The sequence below is a fragment of the Cydia splendana genome, chromosome 2 (genome assembly GCF_910591565.1).
Source record: "Cydia splendana chromosome 2, ilCydSple1.2, whole genome shotgun sequence".
Classification (NCBI taxonomy): Eukaryota; Metazoa; Arthropoda; class Insecta; order Lepidoptera; family Tortricidae; genus Cydia; species Cydia splendana.
The window spans coordinates 1,184,255-1,206,976 of NC_085961.1; the positions used below are offsets into that span (position 1 = coordinate 1,184,255).

The 22,722-nt window shown below is 38.6% G+C and overlaps 1 protein-coding gene across 1 annotated transcript; it reads left to right on the forward strand.

The window, feature by feature from the left end:
- The first annotated feature begins 1,682 nt into the window (after window positions 1–1,682).
- Window positions 1,683–21,233, forward strand: LOC134801869 (glucose dehydrogenase [FAD, quinone]-like). The gene is made up of 5 exons (XM_063774519.1): window positions 1,683–1,836; window positions 2,686–2,768; window positions 18,282–18,439; window positions 19,032–19,146; window positions 19,887–21,233. Exons 1-5 carry the CDS (start codon window positions 1,683–1,685, stop codon window positions 21,204–21,206), a joined length of 1,830 nt encoding a protein of 609 aa, XP_063630589.1. The 3' UTR covers window positions 21,207–21,233.
- The last annotated feature ends 1,489 nt before the right edge of the window (window positions 21,234–22,722 follow it).

Sequence of the window (22,722 nt, forward strand, 5' to 3'; positions counted from 1 at the left end):
ACATACAATATATACAGGGTGAAATTTAAATCACTGGCCATATTCATTCCCGGCACTAGGTTACACTTAAGGAATCTATTTAGCGAAAAAAAGAGTACATTTTTTTTTAATTTTCATTTTTCAATTTTTAAATATTTTCCACGAGTCGTGGTCACCCTATTACCACAAATGTAAACAAACCTAATAGTAGGTTTTAACAACAACATCAGCAAAACCCTTATCTGACCTTCACTAAACCTTATAATCGTTGCAATAGGGTCCACCCAGTTAGTGTTGGCGATGGTAGGCAGGTTTATCAATTTCGAGGGTAGTCTAAACTAAACCATTCCGCGCTAGCGGTAAACATAACGGTAAATGATTAGTCACTCGTCACTCGCCAACCTTAAAATAATAATCGCGCGCGTACTAAGGTTAAAAAAAATGTTTTCGAACCGGGAATATTACGAAGTGGTACGGTGTTATTTATTAAGTGGTGAGTGTTTACGTGGTGCACAAAGATTATACGAAATGGAATCCGTTCCACGCCTTCGCAGACAATGATTGAATCCAAGAGTACCATCTCGTGGGACTTCCGTTAATTGCGTCGATTTTTAATCAAATGTACGTAAGTTGATTCAATTTTTTAAATACGCCTGAATGCAAAGATTCCTGACCTAGTTTTTACTCATTATTTTTAAGCCACGGACGTTTTGTTAATAATCATTAGTCAGAAATAACATTTTAGATTAAAAATGGGTTGCCTTTGCATTTTGACGGTTCTAAGCCCGTTAAAGTATGAAAGGAAAAATTAGCAACTTATGTAGGTAATCTCGCTGCAATAGGGTTCATAATTGGTGACGCGATTGCAAACAGCGGGAGGGGCGGGGTGTCAATGACCTTAACTGATAAGAGAGAAGCGGGTGTAGTGGGTAGTTGTCGGTTCACCATAACGTACGAGGTTTTTAGGACAACTTGATGATGAGTTATTTCGAAAAAAATGTACTGAGCGGTATTAAAAGAAAAAACACGTGTTTAATATTTTTTCGAGTTCTTTCGGTTGTTTCAATTTGGCCAGTGAATTAAATTTCACCCTGTATACAGTGATACTACTAAACGAAATTAATAACTAGCTTAAATCTAAAATAGGCCCCTGAGGTATTGTACCAAGGATGCTGGCGACATTTCCTCGCTGTATCGCAATGCTGATACGTTGTGCGAGGTTGCCGCCAGCTCTTCGGTCACCAGTTACGTCAACCAGACGCTTCGCGATTTCTGCGAACAACTTATGCGCGCTGGGACCCCAGTGACCTTTAGATTTATAGAAATTAGATTTATCGTTTGCATTCAAAAGTACCGACCTGTTACAGAGACTTTAAAGCGTAATTTGATCCTTTACTTTTGGCGCTGACTGTACTCCTGTCTAAAAAGCATGATCTAGCTAGAAAGTCAGATTATCTTGGGTCAAATGGATGGCAAGCGTGCGCGAGGAAGAGCACCCACGAGATGATCTTATGCTGTGAAGTGGATGGTTGGCGGCAACACGCAGTGCGTGACCCATATGGCTTATGACCGCACACTATGGAGACGGAGCATCTATGGTCGCGATCCTCAGCAATGAGGGACCGAGGAAGAAGAAGAAGAAGAAGTACTCTTTTCCTGAAAACGTCACAAATTACATTTATTTTCATTCTTATCATAGAACCATGGTGAACGTGTGGCAGCCGCCTAACCTGTACGAGCTGTGCCCGGCGTACACGAATCTCACTGCGTGTACCCCTTTTGCGTTGATGTATCTCGACTTGCTGGTGAAGCTGTTTGGTTCAGCGCCGGACCATGCCCCTGAGGCAGTGGATGCAGGTAGGCTTGTTACTCGACTCTACTATAACTAAGGTTATGTTCAGGTAGATCTTCTTATACCTACATATAATACAATAGGAGTATTGGGATCCGCTGTGTCAATTCAGTGGCCACCTGGAAGGGGCTGCGCTGGCATCCATGAAACTCGGTGCGCAAGAAGCGAGGCGTTACTTTTCTCCAGGGTAAAGACTATTAGGTACTATTTAATCGCAAGTCACACCCCATATGGAGTACTGCTGTCATCTTTGGGCAGGAACACCTGGACTCTTCGACTCAGTCGAACGAATTGACGATGATCCCAAACTCACAAGCGATATTGAACCCTTAAGTCTAATAAGGAAAGAGTTTGCCTCCTTGTGTGTGTTCTACCACTTGTACAATGGGCAGTGCTCTGAAGACTGTTTGACATGATGCCAACGACCGCTTCCTATCACTGCACCACTCGCCGTCGGCAGGGTGTTCGTCCTGACACCCTAGAACCTAAAATACCTAAATGGTCGCGCACTGCGGTTTAAGAGGATTTATTTCCCGCGGATGCTCCGGCTGTGGAATGAGGAGGCTCATGAGCAGAGGTTTTCTCGAGGGGCTACAGTATGGGCTTCTTAAAAAAATGATATACACGTTTTAAAAGGTTGGCAACGCGCACGTAACACCCCTGTAGTCGTATGCTTGTTTGCCACCGACGTCGCATAAAAAAACATACCTAATGTGTCTAATTCCGGCCATACATATATTGACAGATTTGTATAAGTACCTAGAAGTTTTCTAACAAAACAAAAACTTGAATTTTTTTCTTCCAGCTCCCTCTTAAACATGCCACATGAAGAATTTATTTTATTCTCGTTTCAGAAACCTACGACTTCGTCGTGGTAGGCGCTGGCTCAGCGGGATGCGTGGTCGCTAACAGGCTCAGTGCAATCGAAGAGTGGAAGGTACTTAAACCTAAAGATTTTATATTACGGTGATGGTACGGACGACCCGACCCGTCTGATGGTAAGCGGACATTGTGCCAACGGACATTTGCAATGTTCAATGTTTAACATACTATTGGCCGGGGTGACTTTCAAATGCAGGGGCGACTTTAATATTCTAGTTTTTAAGCCATAATATATATTTATGCGAGATTTTTTACAGTAGGTGAATATGAATATATAGTAATCTAACTAGTTACAGGAACATTTTCAGTATAATGAATAATGGTAATTCTATTGCCGTTTTAAATCTATCAAAGTAACCCCAAATTTTCCAAAGTCACCCCGGTCTACGGCCACACCCGGTGCTTACTTATATTACTTTGCTCTGAAATGTTTCTTTATACAACGTGACCTTAGCCATTGGGCAAACCCTGAAATCCCACGTAGGGTTACTTCTAAGAAATGCTCTAACGGTAATATTTTTTTAATTAGAACAGAAGTTCTTATTTTGCCGACAAACTTTTCATCGAATATTATTTCATAGACAACGATTCATCGAAACGTTAGTACTAATAATATTGTTTGGCGTTATTTTGTTTCATATACTATTTATTTCAATTTTTCTTACTGCGTAGAAATACTATTCAACGAATATTACTTGATCGCTAGCTCGTTTCAAATTATTTTAATTGGCACAAGTACTAAACATTGCAATTCATTTGTTCGACGTATTACTTTAATACATTCTTATATGTCGTACGTCGTACTCTCGTAGTCGTACTACACATTAATACATTTTTCTGTTGTAAGAATTTTAGATTTAGGTTAGGTTAGAACCGCGACCCCACACAGAAATGAACGGCTATCAAAGTCGGATTAGGTTAGGTTAGAACTGCGACCCCACACAGAAACGAACGGCTTTTAAAGTAGGTTTAGGTTAGGTTAGAATTGCGACCCCACACAGAAACGAACGGCTTTCAAAGTAGGTTTAGGTTAGGTTAGAACTGCGACCCCATCACCCCATACAGAAACAAACGGCTTTCAAAGTAGGTTTAGGTTAGGTTAGAACTGCGACCCTATACAGAAACAAACGGCTTTCAAAGTAGGTTCAGGTTAGGTTAGAACTGCGACCCCACACAGAAACAAACGGCTTTCAAAGTAGGTTTAGGTTAGGTTAGAACTGCGATCCCACACAGAAACTAACGGCTTTCAAAGTAGGTTTAGGTTAGGTTAGAACTGCGGCCCTACACAGAAATGGCTTAGTAAGTAAAATTATTGTTACCAACCTATTTATAATTTGGCCAAAATGAAAATGCAGCCTTGTAAAATTATGTGTTCAAAATTAGAGCACATAGCTATAATCGCGCAGAGTGAGACGACTGACGTGATTGCGTTTAGTTTCGATAACGAAATATTACAAATTGAAATCTTTTGCGCGTAATAAATTTCATGAAATACAATCCAAAATGAAATAAGAAAACCCGTAAAGAAATACTACGATATAAACTATATACAAAATAACTCAAGTACCAATTAAAAGTCCCCGATTTAAATTTACTAGTATCGATTCTTCGACGCAATAACTTGTCGATGAAATGAAAATACTTGAAACGTTGTCTTCGAAATAACATTCGATGAAATGTCTGTCGGCAATTCAAGGGTAAACCTAAAAAAATATTTTATCAAACAAAAGTTATTTCCAATAATCAACAACAAAAAGAAACATACTGTATTAATAATTGGCAGTGCTTTTGACAATTTGTTTGAAAATGTGCAGCAATGATGACATTTATCAAAAGTCAGAATCTTATTAATGTCATAAATAAAAAAGATAATCAAAACGGTCGAAGAAGGTTTCATACTATTTTTACCTCAGGAGCTACTAACACATACAGGTTGCTCCAAAGTAAAAAAAATGTAATTTGTTAATTTCTTCGTAACCGCTACACCGATTGTTGTGATACTTTGTATACTGGTTCTAAATACCCTAATGCATATGTACATTTCGGCTTTGTCCAATGGCTAGGGACACCCTGTATAGATCCACATGGCATGTACCTACTACGTTTCCACAGCCTTTCCATGCTGCTGAGTAGTCGAATGCGATTTGTAATACATTGCGGCATTTCATCGAACGATTGAATTCGTTGCTCCTGCTTAGCCAGAAATCACATAAAATCGCACGCTATTCGTTGAAGAAGGGATTTTTGTAACCTCCGGGTTATTCATTAGTGTTCTAAAACGTTGTTCATTGAACAAAATAATGGTTAATTGGTAAATAATGAATATGGATTTAATTGAGCGGCGATAAATCACGCAAAATAATTGGCCAAGAGCATCTAATTGACCGTTAATAACGTTAGCGAAGGTCTCTGTTTTAATTCGGGCATTTTGCTTTCGTATATACGTCCGAACATCCTCTAAGGTCGCAAAATGTAATCGTTTCTCGTGAAATTTTGTGACCAAGATTCTATGATCAAATAGATTTTTTTTGTCGATCCAGTTTTTGGAATAGGTATATTCAAAATGCGAAAAGTGGCAATTTATTTCTTGAATGGTTCCGTAGGGACTATTAATTTTTGTTCTTGCTCATTAAAAAAAAATCCCATCAAGGAGTATAAAGTAGGTGATTTTACTCCTAAGAATGAAAAGACTTCAGAATACGTTTCAGTTGCTTAGGGCATATAAAACGGAGTAATATTGACGACCGGTCTGGCCTAGTGGTTAGTGACCCTGCCTGTGAAGCCGATGGTCCTGGGTTCGAATCCCAGTAAGGGCATTTATTTGTGTGATGACATAGATATTTGTTCCTGAGTCATGGTTGTTTTCCTATGTATTTAAGTATTTATATATTATATACATATATCGTTGTCTGAGTACCCACAACACAAGCCTTCTTGAGCTTACTGTTGGACTTAGTTAATCTGTGTAAGAATGTCCTATAATATTTATATTATTTATTTAATATATTATTTAATCCTTTTTGAAGTCGGTTTTACAATACAATACTATACTCTTTATTGCACACCTCACATATTCGTAGTTTACAATTAATGTAAAGTAACATAAACAAAGACAATTACTTTATTTTTACTTTTTTTTTGGATTAATTTTATTGAAAGTCTAGAAATGAAATTATTTCTCAGATTAGTAATTATTTTAAAGATATAGAGATTATTTAATAAATTTCAGCAATGCAATATCTGTTCGAAAAATTTCAATACAATCTTATATGTAAGTAGGTACCAAAAAACTAGGCCACCTTGTACCACATAATGCACACAGAACTATAAGGGTTCCTTGTCTTGACTACGGATATGGAACCCTTAAAGAGTTTCATATACAACAGTCCCGAAACATAAATAACTGTAATGGACAGACAGAACAGCCATTTTCCGATAGCAACTTATTTGATTGCTCATTACCGCAGCCTTGTTATGTATACCGGTTAGAAAATACATAATTACTGTATGTTTTTACAAGGTTGGTTACACCTGACCTGACATACCTTGAATAACTGAGCATCGGAACCCCTATTTGACTCGAGAAAGTGAAATGTGACATGAGTTACTTGTACAGTTTACATTTTAGGTTTGTAATAAATTACAAACTATTATGTCACCTGTATCTTTCTCGAATAAGGTTTAGTTTTTTAGGGTACCCAAAGGGTAAAAACGGGACCCTATAGACTCCGCTGTCCGTCTGTCCGTCCGTGCGACCGCCTGTCTGTCTGTCACTAGGCTGTATCTCATGAACCGTGATAGCTAGGCAGCTGAAATTTTCACAGATGATGTATTTCTGTTGCCGCTATAAAAACAGAATATAATAAATATTTAAGTGGGGCTCCCATACAACAAACGTGTTTTTTTTTGCCGATTTTTGTGTAATGGAATGGAATGGAACCCTTCGTGCGCTAGTCCGACTCGCACTTGGCCAGTTTTATAGTTTAGACCAGGGGTCTCCAAACTTTTTTTGGAGGGGTGGGGGGGGATTTGTATCTGGTTGGTGCTGTTAGGGCTGAACACCTGGAGCCTGGCTCCCGCGGGCCGGATTGGAACGCTTCGCGGGCCGGAGAGCCCTGGTTTAGACGGTAAAGTAAAATTATTAGTAGTGCCATTAGTGGGCAGATAGCCTCTTAAGTCAATTTGGACATTTTAGAGATAAAATTGTTACTATACCGTCTATACTATATACTTACCTGACTGGCTAGCATAGTTGCGTTCTCGCGCGCAAGTCTATATTTGAAGTCGCGCAAAATGTCTGGAGTAGCAATGCACTTACGAGAACTCTCGGTAACTTCTGAGAATGTTTAGAGAAGAAACCTCGGGGCCGCCCGAGTCCCGCCCCTTCTGTAAACTCTATTTATCTCCAACCTGTCACGGAACTTGAGGTAAAGAAAATCATCAAGAACTTTCCGAATAAATACACGAGAGGAATTGATGAAATCCCCAGCGTCCTAATTAAAACTTGCAGTGACGAACTAGCACCACCAATTACGACACTCATAAACCAGTCTTTTGATAACTGTTGTTTCCCGGACAAACTGAAAATCGCAATTGTCAAGCCAATACTTAAAAAAGGGGGGAAACAAAATAACCTCTCAGACTACAGACCAATAGCCCTCCTACCCACACTCTCTAAGATATATGAAAAATGCATGGCCGACCGTATTTACTCTTTCTTAGAGAAATTTCAACTTCTAGATAAAAATCAGTTTGGATTCCGTAAGAAACACTCCACCACATTAGCTGTATACAACTATATTCAAAACATACTAGATTGTCTCAAAAATAGAAATTACGCTATCGGGTTAATGTTGGACATCATGTCAAAAGCTTACGACAGAGTCTCGCATCCAATCTTATTAAATAAGCTGTACGCAATTGGTAATCCGCGGAAACGCTTACAATTGGATTAAATCTTACCTGAAAGATAGAAAACAGTGCGTGGAAATTAAACACCTCCAGGAAGACTCCGGACAACTACTGCAAACGTCGCGATCAAAAACGGTGACTGTCAACAGCTCCATCCCACAGGGAAGCGTCTTGGGATGTGTGCTATTTTTAGTGTACATTAATGACCTCCCTAAGATTACCAACCAAAAGTGTGTACTATTCGCTGACGACATTTCGCTGCTGTTTGGCCATCCCAATAACTCTAACAATTTCACCGTCATTAAAGAAACATTTAGTAGATTTTCCGAATGGCTACAAGACCATAACCTAATAATAAATACGAATAAAACACACATAATACAATTTAGACCATACCAAAAAAATTCTATCGACTTAAAACCACTGCTACAGGAGATCAAAATCAACGAAAAGACAGACGCCACCTTACTCGGATTCACAATCGATTCACACCTTGACTGGAAAAATCATGTAGCCAAAGTCAAAACAAAACTATCCTCTTTCCTCTTTGCATTAAGCATACTAAAGGCCAACACTCATATAGAATGTGCTCTCTCTGCTTATCACGCATACGCTCAAGCTTGGTTACGCTATGGTGTCATGCTATGGGGAAATAGCACCGACGCACATGACATATTTTTAATGCAGGAAAAATGTATCCGCATACTTCCAAACATACCGCAAAACGTTAGCTGCAAACCACACTACATAAACTTCAAATTTTTAACTTTACCCTCTTTATATATCCTAGAAATAGCCACTTTTGTCAGAAACAACCTCCATCTATTTAAATTCTATAATAGCGTTCGTCGGAATGATAAACTCATCCCGCCAGAACCGATACTAAATATATACAAAAAAGGCCCATATTACAGCTCAATAATAATAATTATATAACCAAATACCGATAAATATACGAAATATCACAACTAACAACTTATTTTCTACAAAGTTAAAAACGCTTTTAATTCAGAAAGCATACTACTCTGTTGCAGAGTTCCTGGAAGATCAACATCTATAATGGCAAAATTGTTACTGCCCCATTGCATTAGTTTTAAGAACTTTTTAAGAGTGCTCTTACAAGAAAAGTCGAAATAATGCAAAATTGATGATACTAGTCGACGAAATTCAGGACTTTGCGCTCATTATTAGAAACAATGAGTACTTGTTCCAGTAAAAGCGTCTTCTTATCTTTATAAATATCGTTGTAAATATTAGAAAAAGGACTTATTAAATTAGTAATGATTTTTTTTCTGATGGTCGTTTCCGAAAAACCCCGTGAAGCACTGAATGGCGAGCTCTTATTTGGAAATGTTGAGAATTTTACTCTGCTGAACCTGGCTATTTTGTATTACTAATACCCTGTACTTTAGGCATATCAAACTATATTTTTCCTACATACCTTTGAGAAAGAGAAAATCAAAGTAAAACGAACTCGATTTTCTCTCCGAATCAAGTGTCAATTCCTACGAAAATCTACTTAATATCGAAGTCATTTTCATACTCAAGCAATCTGCAACGTTTGCTTATACTGTTGGTATACATTAGTGTTTATGAAATTCTACTATAATTTTTTGGCAATTTTTTGAAAACTACTCTATATTACCGATGACGCGCGCTGCGCCAGCTCAGTGCCGCGGCAGAGCTTGTAGAGGCAGGACGGGTGTCGGTCGGCTCCGCACATTTTCAACGGCGACGACGAGGTTTTTTATCATTGTGTGCGGCGGGCGCCGTGTAAAACGCTATACTGTGTGCGTGTAAACCGCAACGAGAGACTTTGATCCTAGCACTGTTTTTATAGTATTATAATTTATAATGGTACAGTTTAATAAACTACCGGACAGGATTAAAAATATTTGAAACGACCTGACATTCTATATGTATTTATTTGACTCAAGATAGTACTCAGGGTCTGATGATGGAGCCGGAAGGTGGTCACCGGTACCAATCAACCATGCAACTAAACCACTTCGTGTTTAGGCTCGTTTTATTCATCTCAACAAGATCTTTGACACAAGATAGTACTCAGGGTCTGATGATGGAGCCGGAAGGTGGTCACCGGTACCAATCAACCATGCAACTAAACCACTTCGTGTTTGGGCTCGTTTGATTCGGCTCAACAAGATCTTTGACTTAAGATAGTACTCAGGGTCTGATGATGGAGCCGGAAGGTGGTCACCAGTACCAATCAACAATGCAACTAAACCACTTCGTGTTTAGGCTCGTTTTATTCGTCTCAACAAGATCTTTGACTTAAGATAGTACTCAGGGTCTGATGATGGAGCCGGAAGGTGGTCACCGGTACCAATCAACCATGCAACTAAACCACTTCGTGTTTGGGCTCGTTTGATTCGTCTCAACAAGATCTTTGGCACAAGATAATACTCAGGGTCTGATGATGGAGCCGGAAGGTGGTCACCGGTACCAATCAACCATGCAACTAAACCACTTCGTGTTTAGGCTCGTTTGATTCGTCTCAACAAGATCTTTGACACAAGATAGTACTCAGGGTCTGATGATGGAGCCGGCAGGTGGTCACCGGTACCAATCAACCATGCCACTAAACCACTTCGTGTTTAGGCTCGTTTTATTCGTTTCTATAAGATCTTTGACACAGATAGTACTCAGGGTCTGATGTTGGAGCCGGAAGGTGGTCACCGGTACCAATCAACCATGCAACTAAACCACTTCGTGTTTAGGCTCGTTTGATTCGTCTCAACAAGACCTTGGACACAAGATAGTACTCAGGATCTGATGATGGAGCTGGAAGGTGGCCACGGGTACCAGTCTACCATGTAACTGCACCACTTCGTGTTTGGGCTCGTTTGATTTGTCGCAACAAGATCTTTGACACAAGGTAGTACTGAGGGTCTGATGATGGATCCGGAAGGTGGTGACCGGTACCAATCAACCATGCAACTAAACCACTTCGTGTTTGGCTTCGTTCGATTCGTCGCAACAAGATCTTTGACACAAGTTAGTACTCAGGGTCTGATGATGGAGCTGGACTGTGGCCACGGGTACCAGTCTACCATGTAACTGAACCACTTCGTGTTTGGGCTCGTTTGATTCGGCTCAACAAGATCTTTGACTTAAGATAGTACTCAGGGTCTGATGATGGAGCCGGAAGGTGGTCACCAGTACCAATCAACAATGCAACTAAACCACTTCGTGTTTAGGCTCGTTTTATTCGTCTCAACAAGATCTTTGACTTAAGATAGTACTCAGGGTCTGATGATGGAGCCGGAAGGTGGTCACCGGTACCAATCAACCATGCAACTAAACCACTTCGTGTTTGGGCTCGTTTGATTCGTCTCAACAAGATCTTTGGCACAAGATAATACTCAGGGTCTGATGATGGAGCCGGAAGGTGGTCACCGGTACCAATCAACCATGCAACTAAACCACTTCGTGTTTAGGCTCGTTTGATTCGTCTCAACAAGATCTTTGACACAAGATAGTACTCAGGGTCTGATGATGGAGCCGGCAGGTGGTCACCGGTACCAATCAACCATGCCACTAAACCACTTCGTGTTTAGGCTCGTTTTATTCGTTTCTATAAGATCTTTGACACAGATAGTACTCAGGGTCTGATGTTGGAGCCGGAAGGTGGTCACCGGTACCAATCAACCATGCAACTAAACCACTTCGTGTTTAGGCTCGTTGGATTCGTCTCAACAAGACCTTGGACACAAGATAGTACTCAGGATCTAATGATGGAGCTGGAAGGTGGCCACGGGTACCAGTCTACCATGTAACTGAACCACTTCGTGTTTGGGCTCGTGTGATTTGTCGCAACAAGATCTTTGACACAAGGTAGTACTGAGGGTCTGATGATGGATCCGGAAGTTGATGACCGGTACCAATCAACCATGCAACTAAACCACTTCGTGTTTGGCTTCGTTCGATTCGTCGCAACAAGATCTTTGACACAAGTTAGTACTCAGGGTCTGATGATGGAGCTGGACTGTGGCCACGGGTACCAGTCTACCATGTAACTGAACCACTTCGTGTTTGGGCTCGTTTGATTTGTCGCAACAAGATCTTTGACACAAGGTAGTACAGAGGGTATGATGATGGATCCGGAAGGTGGTCACCGGTACCAATCAACCATGCAACTACACCACTTCGTGTTTGGCTTCGTTCGATTCGTCGCAACAAGATCTTTGACACAAGTTAGTACTCAGGGTCTGATGATGGAGCTGGACTGTGGCCACGGGTACCAGTCTACCATGTAACTGAACCACTTCGTGTTTGGGCTCGTTTGATTCGTCGCAATAAGATGTTTGACACAAGATACTACTCAGGGTCTGATGATGGAGCTGATAGACAGGTACCCGTCGCCACCTTCGCGCTCCATCATCAGACCCTGAGTACTACCTTGTGTCAAAGATCTTGTTGAGATGAATAAAACGTGCCTAAACACGAAGTGGTTTAGTTGCATGGTTGATTGGTACCGGTGACCACCTTCCGGCTCCAACATCAGACCCTGAGTACTATCTTGTGTCAAAGATCTTGTTGAAACGAATAAAACGAGCCTAAACACGAAGTGGTTTAGTTGCATGGTTGATTGGTACCGGTGACCACCTTCCAGCTCCATCATCAGACTCTGAGTATCACCTAGTGTCAAAGATCTTGTTGAGACGAATCAAACGATCCTAAACACGATGTGGTTTAGTTGCATGGTTGATTGGTAATGGTACCTTCCAGCTCCATCATGAGACCCTGAGTACTGTCTTGTGTCAAAGATCTTGTTGAGACGAATCAAACGAGCCCAAACACGAAGTTGTTTAGTTACATGATAGACTGGTACCCGTGGCCACCTTCCAGCTCCATCATCAGACCCTGTGTATCTTCAGTGTCAAAGATCTTGTTGAGACGAATCAAACGAGCCTAATCATGTTACTACATGGTTGATTGGTATCCGTGACCACCTTAATCATCATCAGATCCTCAGTACCAGTTCGTTTTTAAACCCTCGTTGATACAAACTTTACAACCTATAGGTACCAAATGCAATGACGAAACATGTAAATAAGCGAGTAGGTACCTATAATTTCTTTCGAGTAATATACCTTCATAAGTACGAGTATGGGGCTATTCATAAATTACGTCGTTTCAAATGGGAGGAGTGGGGGGGGGGGGGGGGTCTGGACATCGGATGATGGTAACATAACGTAGGAGGAAACAGATTCATCCGAAGCTTGATTTTTGGATGATTTGAGGGGTGGGGGGGGGGGTCAAAAATAGATGACGTAATTTATGAACAGCCCCTATGTACATTTGCACTGCATTTAGTATTTTCGTACTTACCAAATAACAGTTTTAGAACTTTAAAAGTTAAGTACAGTTAGTGTTGTTATGGTTGATTTCAATATGCTTCGCGAAGGATCAAGAATGTTTAATCCATCATTGTAGTGCGAGTGTGGTAGAAGGGATCGGCATACTGAGCTCGCACGGCCTGCCGCAGCGCGTTAAATACCTAAACTCGCTCAACGCCGAAATGTAATAGCGCTCTTAAGAATACGTGCTATGCCCTGTCAGGGTCCATGTGACACTTCAATAATCTGTAACAACATAAATGTACCATGGTTGGCAATAAACGATTATGATTATGATTATGTTCTCGAGAACGAGAATTTATTTACGTAGTTTATACCATGAATATTCACGATAGTTTAGGTGTAGTCCTTATAATATTTTTTTTTTCTGAGCTGCACTCCAGTTTACTCCAGTTATCAATTATCATCTTATCAACGGACAGTAAAATGCATGTCTATTGAAGTAATTATAGTGTAGTGTTGGACGTTAAATGAAACTATTTGGTTGGAGTATAGGTCTATAATGTCTAGAATAACATGGGTACAAGCTTATATAGTCTAGGCTAGTAAACCGGGGTTACTTTGACTTGCGGGTCGACTTTGATAACGACTTCCCTCCGCTACTAAAGTGCTTGTTTTGACGAGTTGGAAAATAACTTCGCAGTATTTTTTTCTTTATTGGCAACACTGGTAGTTGCTTCATCGCCCAGTAACCGGATGTGAGTGTAATATTATTATTTCGTCTTGAAAAAAAATATTAATGGCGGATACGCATTTCTTTCTGGTTTTATTGGTTGAAAAACTTTAACTGTATTTGTGTCAATAATTAAATACATGTAATTTTATAGTGTCTTAGATTAATCAGTGTTTATTCGTGAGTTTATAAAAAAATACCTGAATTCGACAACCTACACATGTGCACATAGCCGGGGAATCCATGAGTCGGGGTGTCTTTGATCACTTATACGTGGTGAAATTGATCAAAATATTAAAGTAACACCATGAATTGTTTTGGCAACCTACGATTTTTTTATGTATCTTTTTCAATAATAAATATGTATCGTCTGAGTCAGTGGAAGAGGTAGAGGTTGTAGAATTATAAATTTGTATGTAAATGTTGATCTCCGGAACTGCTCATCTGATTTTAAACATTCTTTTACCCGTTTCTATTGTATGGTATTAACTTTCTGGGTGGAAATTGGCGATATTTAATACTGCGTCTTTGCTTTAGGTGTTTTATTATACGTGCGTAAGGCCACCAGCCCACCATGGTATTAATTAATTCTACTATTAATAAATATGCATTGTTTTTTTTATAGAAACAATGCCAGAGATTACAAAAAAATATCGGGTAACGAGACTACAAAAAATACCAAGAAGAACAACTCAATGAGCACGCCACACCTAGTGGCGGGCACAAGATCTATTCGTGCCGCGTCGAAAGCATACAATTTTTTTATAGAACATACAATAAGTATAAAGGCAACATATCAAAAACCCGAGTGCACATACCAAATTTACTGAAACCTTAAAGCTTGCAATTCAAAAATCAGTTGCTAAGTGAGATAATAAGTTAAAATCCTACGTTATTTATAGTAGATAATGTAATAAGCGCTTCAAGTTATTAATTTGTATCATTTGGTATGTTATCAAAGTAACCCCACACCTTAAAAATATAAATAACTTAAAAAATACTTAACCGATTTTTATTTTTTTATTTTTTACGGGCTTTTTAGCGGGTCTACTTTAGATTGTCAGCAAAAAAATTAGTGGTTTCAAAGTAACCCCATTCTCAATATAACTTTGATCGCGTTGTTTTTATTTATTTATGAAAAAAATATAAGTCCTCATTTTTTTTTATTTGGCAGGCGGAAAGAAGAGAAAAAACCGATTATTATATTTTTATTTCATATTTTTACGTATATTAGGATCGTCAAAAAATGGTGCCAAACTCTAAAATTGATCAAAGTAACCCCGGTTTACGGTATGTTACTTGTGAGGGTAAGGCGTAGCACACACTACACCTTCCCTCTTGGAGAAAAAAAATTGTATCTTTAGATACTATTTTTTTTATATATTAAATACATATCTAAAAACTTAAGAATTGAAATACACAAAATCGGAAATATAAAAATTATAATTTTCGAAGAAAAGTTAAGTTTAAGAAATGAATAAAATTACAAAGATATTTTAAACAATCTGAAATCATCAATTTTTCACCCTCAAAACAAGAAAAATGTGTTATGTTACTTATGTTATGATTACATAATAAAAAAATATTATAAAATTATTATAAGTCAGTAATGACAACTGAAAATTGAATTATTAAACAATTTAATATACCTACCGAACCATACAATACAAAATAACCTATCTACATTTTGTATAAAGAGAAAAAAAAACACAGTAAAAGGAAACACACACAAGCATACACCTTAAAAATAAACATTCCATAATTCATTACTAAGAAATATACAATTAATACACAATACGTAGCAAGTGTTAACAATCTACTATACGAGTATAACCAATGTATGCTCGTATTGATGACGAACTAATTTTTTTTTACTAAAAAAAAAAAGTTTAATACTATTTGATAATACACATACTACTAACAATAAAAAACTTACAAAATACATCTTGCATAAGATTTATTTTTTTATGATTTTAGTCTTGTCCTTGAAAGTTATGTATGAAGACATACGAACATGTTAGTTATTCTCTTTTATTGGTAGGTACCTTATTGTTTCTTATATTTGGACAATTCAACGCGCATATTTTGTGAAATCCCTTTTTATTTAACTTTATATATTATATTTCTCCTTTTACATACGTCATCTTACATAATAATCATTTAATTAATACACCACAATTTTCTAAGATGTGCATCTAAAGCGTGCAACTCTGGCAAGGGTACACAGCGCATTTACTTACCTGGTCGGCCGACCTTATTATACATTTTATTTATTTGCTCAGGATACAAGGATATTTTATTTTTACGCGCGCGCACACATACATATATTCATATTCACATTCAGGCAGTTCTTTTAACACTTCCTTACATCATAACCTTCCACGTGTCCAAGGAGTCTCCACAATTGATACTCGACCGAATCATGGTCAGACATCCAAGCCTTGTATCCTGGCGTACCCTTGCTATACCATATCGCTCAAGGCCGCCTCTCGGGCCACCGAAGATGCGATAGGCATATTATTATTAATTTTTTAATACATTCCTCTCATACAAAAACATCCAAAAACCAATCGCATAACACAACACCATGAAAACTTCAACATATAAGATTTTCAGCAACTGTTAGTTGATCAGGCTAATCGTCCTTTGAAAAACTTATCTGTTTTAGTTTTCCCAATCACTTTCCTAACGCACTTTTCTTATAACAAACTAATTCCATCTCACTCATACAACGATCAAAAACCTAACTAATTCTTTAGAACTTTCCATAGACACACAGTCTCAAACATATTGACAACCCTTAAAATTCAACCCCTAAAATCCAACATCAATCTTTACTTTAAACATACCGAATACCCGCAAAACCTGTTCCTTACACAATTCAATATTGTTATTTATAATACCACTAGTCAATTTATTTTAAAAGTCATATCCATTAATATAAAGTCCATATTTGTTTGTTATTTATGTCAAATCCGTGTAAAAAATATGTGTAAACAATAATAATCACTATCATTAAAAAATTATTTCAAATTCGAAGTAAAAATAAATGTAATTTATATCTATCTAATGAAAACTAAGCATTAATTGTATATGGTTAAAATTCGGAACATATTGTGGCATACTATTATATTTTTAAATCTGAAACCGAAATATTTTAGGTAGGCGTTACTTACTACTAAATACTAACTGTTTAAATTTAATTTGATTACAATAACTTGAATGCTCTAAATAAGTGTACAAAGACTACGAAATTTGAGATGTAATGACAGACGCCGCATGCCATTCCCTATAAGGAATGCACTCGCCGCCGCCTCGTGCCATATTTGTAAGGGATAAAAGTATGTCACGTAACTAACTATAATATGAAATTGAATAAAATTCAATGCAATATAGGTATATAATTAAAATGAACAAGTCTGTAATGAAAAATAGATAGATAATTAAGTTTTGTTTTATAAAAAATCTAGACCAATCTTTTAACCACATATTGTTTCGTCATCATACGGCATAGTTATACCTAATACTTACTTACCACAACAGTTATTTATCCTATCGTGACATTAAAAATTAACATACGGACTTCTAATATACCTAATATAAAATTCAACACAAGGCTAAAAAACAATTGATATTAACTACTGAAAACAAAAAAGGAATTAGCAAATATAATAGGTAATTAAATGTCCCTTTTGCACGGCACTTCACAATGTCACTTTATTGTTTTTCACATGGCGCAACCAATCTACCAATCAACACCTATCAAACGCGTCTCTGGTCCTCCTGGCATCATCCTAGGCTAAGGACACCATCAACTCCCTGCTGCAACCATCGTTAATGCTTCGCGCTTATTAAATTGATTGTATTTTTATTTTATTGAGTCCATATATTATTAAGTCACGTTCTTCTCGTCAAAATTGTAACTAGTTAGAAATTTTCACTGAAGATCACTAATAGTGGTTTACTTTCTCACGTGTTTTGATGTAAGTCCATAGCGATCACTTTTTTTTCTTACTATTTAATGCGTCCGTAGTCACTAATTTTAATAACACCAATAAAAAATAAAGTTCTAGCAGTCCGCCAAACTCATTCACTGTGGATGTATAGTTTTTGTTAATTATAGTATTTTTCACACAAATATGTCCTTATCACTTATTTTAAAGTTTTACTTTTCTTCCCGACGTGTACTGGCTGGCGCGGCGCGCCGCCAGTGCAGCACAAGGCCGCACTGGTAGGGTCGCCATGTAGTGTTGGACGTTAAATGAAACTATTTGGTTGGAGTATAGGTCTATAATGTCTAGAATAACATGGGTACAAGCTTATATAGTCTAGGCTATGTTACGTGTGAGGGTAAGGCGTAGCACACACTACAATAGTAATTGACATTGTTATATAAATAAGGTACTACGACAAAGTTTAAACAATAATTTCCATGTTGCAGAATAGTTCTGAGAACATTCTCGAGAACAGTTCCTCTTCTTGGGAATGTTCTGCAATTTGTACATTGCTAGTCTGGAGTCGCGAGAACACAACCCATGCTAGCGGTCTGGTTAATATAATTTGCTTAAAATATAAGAACTTAAAGTTTTTACCATACATTCAGGTGCTACTCTTAGAAGCTGGTCCAGAGGAACCTGATATCACATCAGTGCCAGCGCTGTCCACATCACTACTGAGTTCCAACATCGATTGGCAGTACAAGACAATGCCCAGCCACGTCGCCTGCCTGGCCTTTGAGAACCAACAGTGCAGATGGCCGAGGTTAGCCTTCTCTCACTCTTCTGTTACTACACAACGAGACAGAAGAACCTGATATCACATCGGTGCTGGTGCTCTCAACAGCGCTCCTCAAGTACAACATAGATGGTAGTAGTGGCAGTACAAGACTATGCCCAGCCACGTCGCCTGCCTGGCCTTTCAGAACCAACAGTGAGAATAATTACTATATCTCATACGTCTCCTATAAGCTATATAGTCCAAATTCCTAGATAAATTCGGTGAACAGTCATGAACTTCCTCAACGTTCGCCGTCTTACAGGTGAGAGTAAGAGGTGCCCAACCAGGCCAGTTGGGATTTCACTGGTTTTTTATTTCCCATTCACATTTACTCTTTACATGTTTTCCATCCCTCCGATTCCCTTGCCAAGATCATGATATAGACCAGGATCTCTACATAGAAGAGTGTCGTATGCATAATTGTTAGACCGCAGTTTGACTTCTAATCCTTGTAGTAGGTCTCCTAGGCTTCAAGAAACCTGATGTTGATCATGGTCTACTAGACAATTTGCCTTTAAGCAGATTATAATTTGGAACGACTACTAAGGACGACTAACATACTGGTATCCTGTTTCAGGGGTAAAATGATGGGCGGCACGAGCTCCATCAACTCGTTCGTGTATATCCGCGGGAACAGGCTGGACTACGACGGCTGGGCGCGGCGCGGCAACACAGGATGGAGTTACGATGAGGTCAGAACACACACACACACACACACACACACACACACACGCACACACAACTTGTTTACATATGACATACACGTACTATTTTGTTATAAAATATCGTGCAATTATGGCATGACATGATTGCCCACACAACAGATAATATTATAAATCTGTTTAACAGTATTAAGTAGATATTTTAAGACAATTGTCTGATGATGAGTTCATCATCTATTAAGGCCCCTGTACACAATGGGCCATCGCCGGCCAGTCCAAGGGACGCAGCCATGCGGTAGAATGAGATAGTAATATCACTTGCTCCCTCTAACGCATACCTAAATGCGTCCCCCAGAATGGCCCACGCTGGCCCATTGCGTACAGGGGCCTTTAAATTATGTTTCTGCCAAACACACACTAAGTTTTTGTCAACTGTATTGAAATGAAATGAAATGAAATGAAAATCTTCATTTCAGGCAACTAATGGCCCATACATAAATACCTTAAAACTAGCATACATATTATATAAAAATATATTTTATAACTAAACTTTAAAAAACTAAACACTACATATCACATTATGGCTGCGATGCATTACGCAACCCCGCAGTGTCAGGGAGCCGGCCATCTTGTTATTGTGTATTGTCATCTGCATTATAAGTCTAGTTGAACTAGGTTAAATTGACTCACAAGATTTCATTATCAAGTGAAGGTACAAAAAATCAGTTTCCCCTTGCCCCTTGAGCTATGGATTTTTTTCTGTTACCCAGGTATTACCATATTTCAAGAAATCTGAAAGGAATCGGAATATAGAAGGGCTAAATCGAATATACCATGGCGTCAAAGGAGAACAGGCTGTATCCCGATTCCCCTACGTGGACGACCCTTCCATTATGATCACCGAGGCCTTCGTCGAGAGGGGGCTGCCTTTGAATGACTACAATGCCGCCATTCAATACGGAACCATGCAGGCTCAAGCCATCTCCGAGGAGGGTCAGAGAGCTTCCACCAACAGGGAGTTCATCAAGCCGATCAGATATAAGCGGCATAACCTAAGCATCAGAACAGAAGCCGAAGTTATCAAAATACTTTTTGATGAAAATAAAAGAGCTTCAGGTGTTCAATACATAAAAGACGGTCAGATATACACAGCCTATGCAACTAAAGAAGTCATCGTCAGCGGTGGATCTATAAATTCTCCACAACTACTAATGCTTTCTGGAATCGGCCCTAGAGAGCATTTAGAAGATCTGCATATACCAGTGATTGCCGATTTACCAGTCGGGGAAAATCTTCACGATCACGTTACTTTTAACGGTATTATCGTAGCATTTCCAAATGAAACCGCTACCACTGTCAGCCAGGATGAGATTATTCAGGATATATATGACTACAAAGAGATGGAAGTGAAAAGAGGCCCTCTATCCGGGAATGGTCCGGTGAACAGCGTGTCTTTTTATGTAACACAATTCGGCTTGCCGGCTCCCGACATCCAAGTCCAGGTAGACAGTGTAAACTGGGAAGAATATATAAGAGAACCGACTGTTTATGATAGTTTAACTATCTTCCCAACTGCGTTCTATGATGGAGTAATTCCTAGAGTCATGAACCTTGTTCCAAAGAGTAGAGGTCGGTTGCTCCTCAACGCGAGTGATCCTTACGGACATCCATTGATTTGGTCTGGTTATTTGACTGATCCGCGCGATTTAGAAGTGCTGATAAGAGGTGTGAAAGAGGTATTGTCTTTGGAAAGTAGTTATGCTTTTAGATCCAGAGGTGCTCACTTCGTTAGGACCCCTCTGCAAGCATGCCAGCACTTCTCTTGGGGGACTGACGCGTACTTCGAGTGTTTGGCGAGGTCTTATACGTCTAGTCCTTACCATCCTGTGGGGTCTTGTAAAATGGGTCCAGCTGAAGATCCTACAGCAGTGGTGGACCCCAGGCTCAGAGTGTATGGAGTCTCGGGGTTGAGAGTGATTGATGCGTCTATAATGCCGCAAGTGATTAGAGGTAATACTAATGCTCCGTCGATTATGATTGGGGAGCGAGGAGTAGGGTTCGTTTTGGAAGATTGGAAACATAACTATTGAGCAAAATGAGCATTGAAAAAGGTACTTAACTTATGTACCTAACTTAACTAAGCTACATAATTACAGCGCTGCTGAACGCAGTGTAATTTTCAGAACAATTAAAGCTATAAACTACTATAAAGCATATGGATCTAAGAATGAACGATAAACTATCCAACTATAGACCAAAAGCTCCCAATTTACTTGAATAACTTCTTTCACGTGTAATTCACTTGTGTCATTTCGTAAAAACTAGTGCCTACGCCAATTCCTGGGATTAGTTGCCAAGCGGACCCCAGGCTCCCAAGAGCCGTGGCAAATTGTCGGGACAACGCGAGGAAGATGATGACGTGTATCTATAAGTATTAGTTCCTTAGCAAAATATGTTTAATAGAAGAAAAAACCGGCCAAGTGCGAGTCGGACTCAAAAAAAAACACGTTTGTTGTATGGGAGCCTCAATTAAATATTTATTTGAACCCAGACAAATCCAAACTTACAGAAGATTCCCAAGTAGCACAGATTAGTTGTATAGCAGCCGCATAATGAAGTACGAATACGCTTGAAGCTGGAATATAAAAGCTGCATAAGAGCTGTATAAGCGTCTTTTTAGCTTTTATAACTCTTAAATGGGCACAAATTAGGCAGCCTTAAGTTCACATAACTACTTAAGAGCGTTGTAGCAGCAATTTAACGGAATTATAAGGGGTAACAGGAGTTATAAGAGGTGTATATTGGCTGGGTAAGAGACCACCAGTTACCCTTTATTCAGCTAATATGTCACATGTGCGCCCTAATACCGGGAAATATTGACATTGGGCTGAATAAAAGATAATTAATAACATACTTTTACACCTCTGCCTTAAAAATCAGCTATTATATTTAGTATAGTGACGACGAACGCAGAGGTGAACATATTTATATTGAAGCAAAAACATTAAGCGCAACGACACCATAAGTCATTTTGTTAAAGTGTTTAGTTAAATGTTTGTAGATGATCTTTTATATATTAATGCGAGAAAGATGTTTGGGAATGCAAGTTTATTGACATTATATATATACATTATCTAAGAAAATTTCAGTGCGCCACGAAAATAATCAGTATTTATTTATTTTAATGATATAAATAAGCTATGTGTAAAAACTATTTCAGTGGTTTGGACAGAATTATGAGATAAAAAGTTAATAATACGTTATAGGAAGTACTAAACTAATGATTTAGGTTAAGAACTCAGGCACAAAACCAAATTGTTACCCTTAAAAGTTGGAAAATTAATTTCAATCTTGTAGGTTATATACAATAAAATGGCGGTCAATGTTAAAAAGCAACGTGAACCGTTAAAATTCTTATATGCAGCATACGACTGTTATATATCTGATAAAGATACTTAAGTGAACCACTATAAAGTCCAAGTCGCTATTTCGATACACTAGTGAACCTCTAAACAGTTATAAGGCATCTTATGAACGTTTTAACAGCCGCTATGCAGACAGTCCCAATGGTAGTATAATAGGCTGCTTAGCGGTAAACATGTTCAG

Excerpts from the sequence above, each read along its gene's own strand:
- LOC134801869 (XM_063774519.1), top strand. The coding sequence starts at position 1,683 with ATGGTGAACGTGTGGCAGCCGCCTAACCTGTACGAGCTGTGCCCGGCG. Across the intron at positions 2,769-18,281 it reads GTGCAATCGAAGAGTGGAAG|GTGCTACTCTTAGAAGCTGG; the intron begins GTACTTAAACCT and ends CCATACATTCAG. Across the intron at positions 19,147-19,886 it reads CAGGATGGAGTTACGATGAG|GTATTACCATATTTCAAGAA; the intron begins GTCAGAACACAC and ends TCTGTTACCCAG.